A 13,759-nucleotide genomic window follows, 5' to 3' on the forward strand; every position below is an offset into this window, starting at 1 on the left:
GAGCCCTCTCTGAGACCCAGTCAGTGATCAAACCCTTCCTAAGGTACTGCCTCATTTTTAAAGGCAAGTCCTTCCCTTTCTTGGGAGAGCAGAATCTCAGCATTTCTTGGGAAGAAGTAAAAAATCGACTGCTGATATGAAGGCAAGAACAGAGCTTCACCACCCACAAGCTCAGTGCTTCCTTGGAGGAGCTGTGAGCTCAGGAAGGAAGGGATCATCAGTGCCATTGGCCGACTCCTGAGTGCCAGCCTGTGCTGGGCGAGGTGGCCCCAGCTCCAGGGGCACACTCATCCCTAGGGGTGAACATGACTGTATAGACCCTCATTCACACCCCGCAGACAGACTGGAGGGCTGACTTCATCAACTGAATGGTCTGCAGGGTCTTCTGTGTGTTATGAATTGAGCATTTTAGGCCCTTAATAATGAGGGGAGAAGGACTCCTGGCATTTTTTATTATCAGAAACTGCGTTTCTGAGGCCAGTTTCAATTACACAGTAATGCTGGGCCTGACATCTGCAAAAAGCCTGTGTTCTTCTTATCAATGCGCAGGCTAAAGGCAAAATGGAAGCTTTCTTATTCTAAGTCTAAATGACACTCTGTGGTTTCCAGAAATTCCTCTGCAAACTCCTCTCCAAAAACTTTGTTCTGTCCCTGCCTGTTAGGTTGTGGTGTCTTGGTTTGCATCTGTCTGTCCCATTTGACTATAAGCTCCTCAAAGACTGCGTCTGGCTCCTACTGCATCCCCAGTATCCATTCCGGAACATAGTTGGTGGGCAGTGATGTCCGGCAGAGGACACCACATTAGGGTGTCTGGACCTCTGTGTTCTGATGCTCACTAGCATGCTCTGTGACCTTGAGCAAATTAGGAAACCTCTCTGGGCCCCAGCTTCTTCCTCATCTATAAAGTGAGGATGATAGTAGTAGCTACCTTCATGGAGTGTTGTGAGGAACACAGGAATCAACCTATAAGGCTTAGGATGGTGCCTGGGTCACAGTGTGCCCGTGTAAATGCTAACTATCCAACTTCCCGCTGCCGCGATGCGCAGCGCTAGCAGCTCTTGCCCCTGAGTGCTTGCTGTGGGTCAAGTACAGGCTGTGCGGTTTGCATTCTTTAATTCCCACATCAGCTTAGCAAGTGGATACTCTTGGTATCCCAGTTTTGCAGATTAGGAAACCAAGGCTCGGAGAAATTGAATTAGCTTGCACAGGGACACACAGTGTGTAAGTGACAGAGCAGGGACTAGAATTCACATCTTTTGAATCTAGACTCTTCAGCCATGAAGCTATCCCCTCTTCAGGTGGGGGTGGAGTCTGGTTCCTTGGTCTGTAGACGCTGGAGTGGCACCAGGTGCTGCTCCCCAGGATGTAAGTACCAGCTTCAGAATGAAATGGTGGGAAGCTGGCCAGAGCTCCCGCTCTGTCCACTGGCTTCTTTCCTGAAAGAGAGCCCGGTCCCTGGACTACCTGTCAGATGTCCCAGCACCCTCCGGGGCAGTGCATGCCCCAGTTTGTCTTTCAACTTCACTTTATGTGCAAATGTTTGGATGCTAACGCTGCACGGGCGCCCTCTCCCCAGAGCCCTCTCTGTCCGTGGCACCTCCTGGCACTCTGGATAGGAATGGCAACAGGGAGCCTTCCTACAAGGAGCCCCCAGGCCTGGAACCAGCAGCAGGCCCAGGTGCCCAGAGGCAGTAGGTTTGTGTTTCAAACTGTGACATGAGATGGGACTTCTAGTTTGGAAAAACTAGAAGGATCCCTTGCCCTGGATCCTCTCATAAGCCTGAACACTCTTGGCATTTGGAGAAGGCTTTTCTTTACAATTTTCTTTTTCTGTCTCATTTATGAAAACAAAGACACACAACTATTCTGAGTCCAATGTAAAGGCACACGCTGAACTATGGATGTAAAACAGCTTCTTACAGAAAAAACTCAGGTTGTGAGCAAGAAAGAACACCTAAAACAATGGGGTTTGTTGTCCAGGGTTACAGCAGCCGTGAGAGCTAAGCAGGGTTCAAATATAACCCTTCCAGGACAGGGTGCTGTTCCAGGGAGCCAGTGCTCCAAGCTGCTCAGAGAAGCACTCATTTTGCAGGCCAGGCCCAGATCGGGAGAACAGTAGGGCAGCTTGGTGCAGGGCCCCTGCCTCCTTAGGAAGATGACATTGGCCAGGTCTCCCCCGGGACTCAGGGTGGGGAAAGGTCAGAAGGAGGGGTGGACTCTATGGAAGCAAAGTTAGGAGGCAAAGATAAGAACAGGAAAACCCTGGTGGTGCCTACAGCTATCTTTTGTTCATTTTGAATCTCATCTACATACCTAGCTAGAGTTCACCTCCCTGCAAATGTACACATAGGAACGTAGCCAACATTAATAACAATGTGAAAAATTTCTAAGCAGCCAAAGTGCACATCAGGGCTCCTCTGGCTTTCCTGTTTCTTCCTTTTCCTCCTCCTCCTCCTCTTCTTTTCCTTCTTCTATAGCTTTATTGAAATATAATTCATGTACCATACAATCTACCCATTTTAAAGTGTACAATTCAGTGGTTTTTAGTACATTCACAGAGTTGTGCAAGTATCACCACAATCAACTTTAAACATTTTCATCACCCCCCACCAAAAAACCCCCATACCCTTTAAGCAGAGAAAATATTGACATTTTCATGGAGGACAACCCCTCCCCAGCTCCCTCTCCAGCTGTGGCACCTCCCACCCCATCTCCTATATATTCTTGCTTTACACAGAGTTCTGATAAGCTGGCTAGCTTGTTTCTTATCCTGTGGCAGATTTAAAGAAGCAAATTAGAAGTGAGGAGAGGGACATCTCCAGGCAGGGTCGCAGAGGGGATGCCTGGTGATGGTAAGTGTGGGCTTTGGAGTCAGACTAGCTGGGTTCAAGTGACAGCCCGTCACTTACCACTGAGTGGCCTTGGTCAAGGCTCTCAACTGCCTGAGCCGGTTCCCTAGTCTACAAAATGAGGATAATAGAAGGACCTACCTTGTGCGAATTACATGAACTAATAAACAAAAAATCCTTAGCACAGTGCTTGGAACATCATTAATGTTCCTGTTTTGTTATTGTTATTACTTGACAGTCGACAGTGAGGGAGGACACAGAATAATTATGAAGAGCAGACACAAGAATTTGAAGCACAGTAGTCAAGGGACAAAACACCTGTAAGATTGTGACTGGATAATACAGTAATGACCCTGAGTCATCGAGAGAACTTTACATTGTGTTCAGCGTGCTTTGATTAAAAATGCAGGCGTTACATTTCATTTAAAAAGCCACACCCAAATTGTTTTTTTAAAAATTAAGATATAAAGGGGACAGACTTTATAATCTGAAAAATTTGGCTATCTAGAACAGCCACTTCCCTGATAACATTTTGAGTAGAATAGGTAAATAGATTATTTGTTATGAATTGAGCAGATAACTTTATTTTATGAAACTTGTTAAATCAGGGGTGGGTAAAGTTTTAAAAATTCAGAGCCATTGACAAAGAGCTTTCTTTGAAATAGTCAATTCATCTGGTTTCAGGTTAGGAATAGAGATCGTAACACTTAAGTCAAAGGTGGTGAAGACTGTGCTTCATTTTGACCTCTGGGGCCTTTAGGGAGGAAGGCGGCTGGGGAGGATGGGGAAAGGGAGAAGCGCAGGTGAGTGGCAGGAGACAGGTGGAGACTAAGTCAGGAGGGCAGGGGAGGGGAGGGAGGGTGGAATAGGAACAGGAGGGGCAGGTTTCCAGAGGGAGCTGAGGGCGGGGCTGAGTATTCACAGCTGCAAGGTGGGGTGGGGGTGTCAAAGCTGCAGGCACTGGCCAGGCCACTGGTCACCTGGCTGTGCCTGCAGAGTGAGTGGTGTCTGTGGGGCCCGCACTCTCTTTGGCCCCTCTTACGGTGCCTGACATGCAGCATGTGTCAGACTCACTGTTTCTGAGCCCTCCTCTCCAGATAGGCTGGGACCTCTGCTCTCAACCACAGAGTAGGTGCCAGCTCTTCACTTAGTCCCCGTAGACCAGGGGTCCCCATTCCACATGTATTGGTGCCGTGACAGTGTAAGCCATAGGGGCAGATGAGCCTGTGGAGTGGAGAATGCCTGTCCCACCTAACGGCATTCAAATTCACATTGTTAACAACACCCTGGCTCGTGACCCCTGCCCCAATCTTTGCAGTAATAATTCTCATCTAGAGGGGGAGGGGCTGCCAGAATGATCTACGTGTCGGGGGAGGGGTTAACAAGCCTCCCCATTCTGAAATGTCCCCTCTTGCTCCCACCCTCAGTCTGGATTAAGTGTCTGCCCTGGGATTCCAAAATATCTGGGGCATCTCATTGCACTAACCACATTGTATGGTAACAATCTGTTGAACTGTCTGGGTCCATCTCTGCCATCACCGTCAGCCCCTGGAGGCAGGAGTTATATTTGTCTACCCTTTTGCCCTCAGGGCCTGGCACCCAGTAGTTTATTGAATGAAGTGGGGTCCATGTGACACCCCCTGACTCATGGGACACGCTTGAGAGCCCGGTGAAAGGTTTGCTCTGGCGCCCCTCCTGACTGGCGGTCCTCCAGACAGGGCACCAGGCAGTGGGCTTCAGAAGGCCCCTGGGAGGACGCTGGCTGTGCTCTAGAAGAGCAAGGAGGGCCCAAGGGCTCCTAGCCTGGGTTTAACATATGAACCTTATAACGGGGAGGCTCTGGGGCATCTGATTCCCAGGAGCTGAGGGGGGTTGGGGAGTGGAGCAGGGTAGGGTGGGGACATGGTGACTGGCAGGATCAGCCAAGGGCACAGAGCAGGTAGGCCACCACACAGGGGCAGGGAGGTGAGAAGTGGTGATGGCAACCCAGGTGACCAGGTCACCTCCTTGTCTTGACGCCCTGGAAGACCATCCATTTCAGTCAGGGATGACAAAGCTGTCCCCTGGCCCTTCAGGCCCTCAGGCTTGGCCCAGAGCTGGTGTCCTCACAGCCCCAGGCTCTGCCAGCTCCTTGGCTGGAGTGTGCTTTTGCCAGGTGCCCGTGTGGCAGGGGAAGGGGGAGGCGTGCCAGCTGTGGCAGAGCCGGCTGATGCCGGGGCCCCAGGGGCTAGCATGAGTTGCAGCAGGTGGGGGTGCAGCAGGTGGGACTGCAGACAGACAGGTCTTGGGCCTTCATGAGGAAGTGCTTTCCAACAGTGGCACCAGATCATGTTTTGTTCAGCTTTGTGTTTGTGTGTCTAGTTCTGACCCAGCCCAGAGCTGATGCTTGGTAAATGTTTATTTAAAAAATGACTGAATGCTGATGTCTTATTCAAGAATGTAGTGAGCCGTCTGTTATTAGAGGTATTCAAGCAAAGGCTGCCTTCGTGAGAGGGTTGGGGTGTGTAGTCTTTAAAGTCTTGTCAAGCCAGGAGACCCCATAGTCCTAGAATTCAGACAAAGATAATGGTAACTTCTTTTATTGTGGTGACACATGTGGGGCTTCAGACAGCCTTGAAAGGGAGAGGACGCGTGTGTGGGCACATACACACCTGCACTCTCACATTCACACTCACACACATGCACACATACACACTATCACACATACACACTCCAAACACACACACTATCACACATTCACACTCACACAGTCACTCAACTGCTACTCCCCACCTTTGAGGGCTGAGCCTTGGTACAGAATTGATCCTAGATATGGGCCTATGGTAGGCAGAATTTCTAAAATGCCCTCAAAGATGTCCCTCCCTAATCTCCAGACCCTGTGAATATGATGAGCTCTCCCTCCTGTGATGTTGCTGTGGAATACGGGACAGTCAACCTTAACATAGGGAGGCTGTAAGTAGGCCTGATCTAATCCCACATGCCCTTAAAAACAGAGAGCTTTCTCAGGCTGGTAGTAGGCAGGGAAATCAGAGAGATTTGCAGCACCACAACAATGACCATGCCTGGCTTTGAAGATGGAAGGGGCTATGTGCCAGGATCAGAGTGTGGTCCGTGGGAGCTGAGAGTGACCCTGGCCAAAGCCAGCAAGCAATCCGGGACCTCAGTCTTAAAGCCACATGGAACCAAATTCTGCCAACAATGGGAATGGGCTTGGAAGTGGATTCTTTCCCAGAACCTCCCGGCAAGAGCACAGTGTGGCCAACATCTTGATTTTGGCCTTTTATACCCTAAGCATAGAGCCTAGCCAAACCCACCCAGGCTTCTCACATATGGAACTGTGAACTAATAAATGGGTGTTGATTTAAGCCACCGAGTTTGTGGCAATTTGTTATGCAGCAGTAGAAAACAAATACGGGTCCTCCCTTGGGCTCCATTCAGCTTTTCCAGCTTTCTGAGACACAAGCTCCATGGTTAGCTCTGGCATTCCAAGCCCACGGTGAGTGGGCCCTGGGGAGTTGGCCCATCTGTTGTTAAACCTATCCCTTGTGCCTGCAAAGTCTGAGCTCTCAGCCCCTGGATGCTCACAGGTCATGATCTGGAGCTCACCAGAAGGCCAAGGCTGTAGCCACAATGGATGTCTTCAAGAAGGAAGGAGAATTCTGTGGGCACCAGCTGGTGGGTACTGGCTTCTTTACTGGGGCAGAAGCATATGGACATTCCTAGGACAAGCCTGGTGGGCTCTTGGCTTAGGCAGCCTTCCAGATTGTTTTTTTTTAACCTTTCTTACCTGTTGCTCACCTTAGATGCCAGCTGTTGCTTCTCCTTGGCAGGAGCAGACCTCAGGCAGCGCTGGCTGAGGCATATGAGGGTGAGGTTGCATAGGCATAAATATAGTGATCTGGCAGGCATGTGAGTGACACAGAAGCCAGAATCTCACGGCACCCAGCTGAGCCTGTCAGAACATGAGAGGGAGCCCAAAGTAATGGCTCTTCCTCTAGGTGTGAACATCTAAAAGATGCCAAAGGAAGGACCTCATTGTCAAGGTGAATCTGCCTCTGAAGAGTGATTGGCTAGCACGAGTTGGCATCTTCCTTGGGGCGGGATGCTTGGCTCAGCTCCATGGGATGGATGGCAGGCCCAGGAAAGCTGGGGGTTGGGGCTCCCAGAGCCCAGGTGGAGTTGCCCGAAGAGCCCAGTGCACCTCTTATGCAGGGCCGGGGCAGGGCAAAGGTAAACTCCTGAAAAGGCCACCTCCATCTTCCAGGTGTAAGCAGCCTCGTCCCAAAGAGGTGATGACACAGGCTAAGCTGTTAAGAACCAGAGGACTGTGGCAGGTGGTGGCTGTATAAATAGGGGAGAACTGTGGTTCTTGAAAAACTGACAGAGATGAGACCTGGCCAACAGCCAAGAGGAAGGCAGCTGCTTCCGGGTGAGCCATGGAGCCCACTCGGGGATCAACTGATTTCTGCACCTCTGTAGGTGTCACTGGTGCCTGGAGAAGAGGAGGGGTTTGATGGGCTCTGGTGGGTCACAGTTGTCACTGAGTCTGGTGGCTGTAGGCCCTGGTTGTGGTGGAGTTAACACCCAGGAAACCACTGGGCCCCTGTAGCACAAGGCAGGGCGAGTAGTCAGCTAGTTTTGCACTGGATGCTATGGGGTGGCAACGCAGGGAGACCGGGCTCCACTGGAGGCAGAAAGGAACACATGGAAGGGGAGTGCTGATGGCCTCACCTTCCTGCTGGGTCATTCTCTTCCTGGGGCTTCCAGGACTTGGGGTGGTGTCATCAGAAGCATTACTGTCACGTTAATGAGGAAGGTGGAGTCATCACAAATCAGCCTTGCAAATAAGCATGAGCTTGTGGCATTTTAAACCACCCTTGGGGCCCAAAGTCAGTGAAATCATCTTTTGGTGCCCAGGTGACAGGTCCAGAGGGACGTGAAATTGATGCTGATCAATCGCTTTCCCATAACAGAGGCACAGGTCTGTGCCTGGTCCAGCAGCAGCAGCAGCCAGGGTGGCAACGCCCGGCGTGCGGAGGGAGCAGCAGAGGTGGTGGCTGGGTACAGTGGCCACCTTGCTGCGTGACTCTGTGTAAGCCCTTTCCTGTCTCTGGGCCTCTGACTCTTTTTATAAAATGAGGAGATTGGACTAGTTGAGCATTCCTGTCTCTTCTGCCACACATTTCTAAGTGTGAAATGCAGCATGATTATCTCTCTGTTCACAGTCCTTCCTGAGACTGTTCAAATTGGAGAGTTAGAGTTTGGGTTATCTGAAGACAGCATGCTGTCCACACTTTGGGGAAAGCCTGGTTGATTTGCTGTCGGCCTCACCTCTCATGCCCTGGGCGTTAGAGCCCTTACAGTGTGGTCTGCCGTCTGTCTGTCAATCTCCCGTTGCATTTGCCTACTCCAGTGCTCTGTGTGCAAACACAGCCCCCAGCAGTAGTAACTGCAGGTTGGGGTGTCGGGAGGGCTGTGCTGCGTCTCATGCGGAGAGATGTATGTAAGAGGAAGGCACAGATAATTAGAAACTTCTTAATGGTAGGGCCAGAACCAGGGATTAATCATAGCCATGTACATAATGCAGACTTTATAACTCGCCCCAATCAGCTGCTGATGTCTCCCACTTTTCTTTGTCCTTGGCTCTTAGAAAGAAAAGTTTCAAGATGATTCGGTCCCAGTCCCTGTCTCTGCAAATGCCAACACAGCAAGATTGGAAGGGTCCCCCGACGGCCAGTCCGGCCTTGTCTCCCACAACCCCTGTGCTTGTGGGAGCCACATCCCAGCCCACGCCAGCACCCTATGCCATGCCCGAGTTCCAGCGGGTCACCATCAGCGGAGATTACTGTGCTGGGGTAAGGTGTCTGTTGGAGTGTTGTGTGGGCCTTGTGGGCAGAGGCTAGGGGCCCTGTGGGCTGTTGGGGTCATGCCCACCCCTGAAGCGTGACCCAGTCTATGGGTGTCTGGCCGGTGGTGGAGAGGAGGCACAGGCATTCAAACAGAAGGAGGGTCCTAGCAGAGGTTGTGGGGTGTAGGTGTGTCTGGGGGCTGCCCCGACCCTGTGAGGAGGGCCCTGGCTGCAGGCTGGCACTTGGTGGCTGTGGCCTGTAAGTTCCATATGTCGTCTAGGTCCACAATGCTGCCTGCCCTCTGTCCCCATACCTTGTTGAGAAAGCTGCCAGCTTGGGCCCCATTGGGTTCCCACATGTTTAATAGATGCAAAGTCATGGTACTGGCTGGTTGCATGGCGTTAGTCATGGCTGCTTCAGCTCGTCTTACCACTTAGTTTCAGTGCCCTTGAATACAGGCTAGACCCTGCACCCAGGAAGAGAGGGTCTTGTTTGGAAAGTGAACAAGCTTGCTCTACACCTAGTCAGTTAAGTCAGCCACTGAGAATGTGCCAATTTCACCGGATCGGATGAGTCCTTTTCATGAATGCTTACTTCTTGGAGAGAAACATCGCTAAGGTAGTGGCAGGGTTAAGTTTGGCTCTGTTTTCCTGGCCCAACCCACTACTCATGTTCCAGTTGGCTTTGTCAGTCTCTTCTTTTTAGCAGCAGCTGTAGGATGTACAGTGAATCTGAGAAAGCAAAGCAGTTTATTGCTCTCCCTATAAAATTGCCACCAACTTTAAAAAGTATTTTTTTTTTTGCGACAAAGAATGCTTGCAGGATGGGTGTGGTGGCTCACGCCTGTAATCCTAGCACTCTGGGAGGCTGAGGTGGGAGGATTGCTCAAGGTCAGGAGTTCAAGACCAGCCTGAGCAAGAGTGAGACCCTGTCTCTACTAAAAATAGAAAGAAATTAGCTGGACAACTTAAAATTCTATAGAAAAAATTAGCCGGGCATGGTGGCACATGCTTGTAGTCCCAGCTACTTGGGAGGCTGAGGAAGTAGGATTGCTTAAGCCCAGGAGTTTGAGGTTGCTGTGAGCTAGGCTGACACCATGGCACTCTAGCCCAGGCAACAGAGCCAGACTCTGTCTCAAAAAAAAAACAAGAAACAAAAAAAACCTTGCATTTGGTACAAAATTTAAAAGGTACAAAAATGGTATCCATCCTCAAGCTACCCATTCCCCTCCTCAGAGGCAAACACTGGCTTTGGTTTCTTATGTATTCTCACATAGATGGTCTGTGTACCTACAATTAAGTATGCACACATTTTCCACAAATGGTAGTTTACTACGCACATTATACTACACTTTGCTTTTTCACTTAACAGTACATCTTGGAGGTAATGCCATAGCAATATAAAAAGAACTTCCTCATTCTTCTTTTACAAGTGCATGGTAGTCCACTGTGTGGCTGTACCATCATTTATTTTAATTAGGTTCCTGTGGGTGGGAATTCAGGTTGGCTTGGAAACAATGCAGCCCTTGTCTGAAGATCAGCACCCTGACCAAGAGTCTGGTATCCACCCAGCCTCAGCATGTGGGTAGGGCAGTGGAAAGGAAGAGCCGAGATGGGTTGAGCACCAGCTGAATGGGAGGACACCAGTTTAGACCATTAACTAGCTTCTTTCAACCAGTCTCCTGGCGCATAGTAGGGCACAGAGCCCCTGAACTGGGCAGTTGGTCTCTCGAGAGCTAAGTGTTCATGAGAAGCAGGCTACCTTGAAGATCTCCTTGGCACCCAGTGGCTCTGCTGCCAGCCGTGGGGCCTGCAATGCCTACCGGCTTGGCTGGTGGCCACTGGTCCACTGGGATCCCGAGCACCTTCTCTGATATCCTTAGCCATGGCCTGAGCCCTTTGTCATGACGAGTCCACTGGTTCTACAGAGAAAGTGTTTGGCTCTGTCGTTGGCAAGGACAGATTTTTGTCTAAAGTGTTTTTGTCTGCTCCCCTATTCCTGCTGTTCTCAGAAGCCATCCACTGGAAGGTGTAAAATGGAATGAGCACACCCTCATGTGGACATTTGGAGGCAGGAAAGGAGAACCTTGCCACCTTAACAAAAAGCAAAGAGTGGTATTTAGTAAAAGTATAAAAACATGCACAAGAAAGATACCTACCAACTTCCTCTCTCTGAGGATGGAGGAGGCTGGGGAAGGGAGGAGGGTCGGATTTTATTAAAAGCTGTATCTGCGATGATTTATTTACCTAAACTTGTGAGAAATCTGAAACGATTATGAAAATATTAATATAGTTAGCTCTGAAAGGTAGGTTATATTATCTTCAATCCTTGTCTCTGTGTTAAAATCTTCCAAAACGAAAAATGATTGTTTCAATCAGGCAAAGGAGGAACCTTCCAGGCCCCAGCCCTGCCCACTCCGTGCCCTGCCAGCATGTTGCATGTAGCAGCTCCCTCTGCTGCATCGCTTAGCCCCATGACAACTGGCTGGCTGGCTGCTGTCTCCCCACGCTCATCCTTCCGAAACAGACTAAGATTAATGAGCCCGTTTGGAAGGTGGAATTTATCTCATTCATCTTTGAATACAGGGCGGCTCTGGGAAAGCAGAACGTCCTTGGGCTTTGGGAATCAATCAGATTACAGTGTGAAGTTTGGCTTTGTAACTTCCTGGCCAGGGACTTATCCTGTCTGGGCCTCCGTTTTCCAATTTGTGAAATGGGTTGCAGTGAGGAGCAAAATGAAACCTCTGGAAAGGTCTGGCATATAGCACATGACAATAGGGCTTGTCCACCAGAGGAGTTGCGTGATCACCAGATTTAATCAGAAGCCTGGGATTGGCAAAGTGCAGGCTGAGCACACAGAAGTTTTGCTTTGTTACATCTGAAGGACAGGTGAATTTTCTCTACTGAAAATGATGGTTCTCATCCTCAGGGATAGGATTCAGGTTTTGTCTCCTCGTGCACCAGTGCAACTGTGGTTTAATCAGCAGCATGTGAGGCCAGTCTCTGGGCCAGGTGCCCCTCTCCTTCCCGGCGACCCTAACTTTCCTTCTCTCTCCTGTGTCGAGGATTCCCAAGACCACCCCCGGGTTGGTGACTCTCTGGGAGGACTCACAGGCTCAGCATAGAGCTGTACTTACAGCTGGAATTTATTGCAGGGAAAGGATACAGAGCAAGTCCGCACAGGGAAAAAGAGTACGTGGAGGCTACGAGATGCAAACTCCCAAGGGTCCTCTCCCTCTGGAGTCACCAGAACGTACTTAACACCTCCAGCATCCAATTGTGACAACACACCTATGAAGTGTTTTTTACCAGGGAAGCTCATTAGAGATTCAATGCCCAGGGTTTTTGTTGGGGCTGGTCACACGTCTGCAGAGCACATCCCCACACTCCAGACTCCTGAAAGGAAAGCAAGTGTCCAACGTAAACCGTATTGTTTATACCAACAGTTTAGTCTCAGTGACTCTTATTAGTCGGGGAGTGGTGAAAACCCTCCTGAAATCCAGCTTCCCAGCTGTGAGCCAAGGGCCAGCTTGCAAGCAGAGCTTTCTGAGGATGGTGGTCCCAGGCCAGCTGTGTGACCTTCTCTGCCTGCCTGCCTTCTGCAGATCACCCTGGAGGACTATGAGCAGGCCGCCAAGAGCCTGGCCAAGGCCCTAATGATCCGGGAGAAGTATGCGCGGCTCGCCTACCACCGCTTCCCGAGGACCACGGCCCAGTACCTGGGACACCGGCAGGCCGACACGGCACCTCCGGAGGAGGGCCTCCCAGGTATGAAGCTCTGGCTGGGGGTGGGGTCCCAAGTGTGGGCTTGGACCAAGAGTTGGTTAGGGCTTTTTGTTGGCTCAATGTATGTCCCCTGATGGTGTGTTAGGGGCAGAGTCCTTTTATTGGCTTCTCCTACACTGATTTTTGCTGGTTCCCTCAAGGACTAATTTAATGTGTACTGTGTGCCTAGCCCTGGGCAGAGAGCTAAGCTGTAGAAGTTAAGAGAGAGAAAAGAAAGACAGTCCTTGGTCATGGGTGTCTGCCAGGGAGACAGGCAGTCTCACGTGGGATATTTCAAAGAACACAATCAGACAATAGTAGCCAAGTTGGTGGTAGGGCAGGAATAGGTACGGACGGCACGTTCCCAGGGCAGGGGAAATGGGCTCTGGTGCCAAACACACCTGTGTTTGTATCCAAGCTCTGCCAATTTCTGGGGATGTTGGGCAAGATATTTCTCCAAACCTCAGTTTCTCAATCTGTAAAATGGAAATACTAATAATATCTATGTTCTAGGGCTGTTGTGAGGATTAAACAGGAGAATGCATGTGCAGTACTTAGTGCAGTTCTGGTATAGATGGAAGGGAAGGGAGATCAGAGAGGGCTGGTTGGTTTCCCAGTGTGTTTGGCCTGTGAAGGACCCAGGAGCAGTAGAGGCTGTATGTTAAGTAATATAAATGAGGACAGGAAACCTCGCTTCTGAAAGTTGGTGGTGGGGAGCAGATGAGAGCTCGGTGGTCTGCACCAATGGCAGGACCCTGCTGCCCCTGGGGTAGCTGGTGGTGCCAAGTTGTCCTGCCTCTGGCGTCTTCTGAAGCTCAAATCCTGCACTTTGAGTATCTCTTACTACCTGGGGCCCTGGGTAAATCTCAGCCCATTGGGCCCATTTCTCTGTTTGAGGGAAGTGGATCCCACCACCCCAGTTTTGTCAAAGACAGACAGGAGTGACTGTCAAACGTGTACTTCATTTGGATAGAGGCCCCCAGGGTCCTGGGCATGAGTGCAGTGAGGGGAAGCAGCCTCCGAGCATGCAGGCTGTAGCATCAGCAGGGCCTCTTAGCCACCTGCATCTCACAGGCTGTGCAAACCCTGTGATCATGCCTGAGGGCGGGGGACACTGGTCTCCAGCTCTGCTCTGCTTCAACTCCTCTGTGACCCCTCATGTTTGCTCCAGGGACGGGTTGTCCCTTCCAAGCAGCGATGGAAGATGCCCAGGCAGGTCATCCTACCTTGGTGGCTTGCTTTGATGAGGATGCCAGGGTTTGCTCCTGCCTCGATTGGCAGCTGGTTCTATGTGGTG

At 50.5% G+C, this 13,759-nt stretch overlaps 1 protein-coding gene across 5 annotated transcripts in view; it reads left to right on the forward strand.

Moving 5' to 3' along the window:
• AMPD3 (adenosine monophosphate deaminase 3) overlaps positions 1 to 13,759 on the forward strand; it is a 47,544-nt gene that overhangs the window by 12,703 nt on the left and 21,082 nt on the right. For 4 of the 5 annotated variants that reach the window (XR_006736452.1, XM_045557507.1, XM_045557506.1 and 1 more), the window contains exons 3-4: positions 8,500 to 8,704; positions 12,303 to 12,465. Coding sequence is in view for 4 of the 5 variants with exons in the window: in XM_045557507.1 (XP_045413463.1) it covers positions 8,500 to 8,704; positions 12,303 to 12,465 (368 nt within the window). In the remaining variant the exon portion in view is untranslated. The remainder of the gene's footprint in view (positions 1 to 8,499; positions 8,705 to 12,302; positions 12,466 to 13,759) is intronic. The other variant, XM_045557508.1, reaches the window with a different exon arrangement.

The sequence above is a fragment of the Lemur catta genome, chromosome 7 (assembly GCF_020740605.2).
Source record: "Lemur catta isolate mLemCat1 chromosome 7, mLemCat1.pri, whole genome shotgun sequence".
Classification (NCBI taxonomy): Eukaryota; Metazoa; Chordata; class Mammalia; order Primates; family Lemuridae; genus Lemur; species Lemur catta.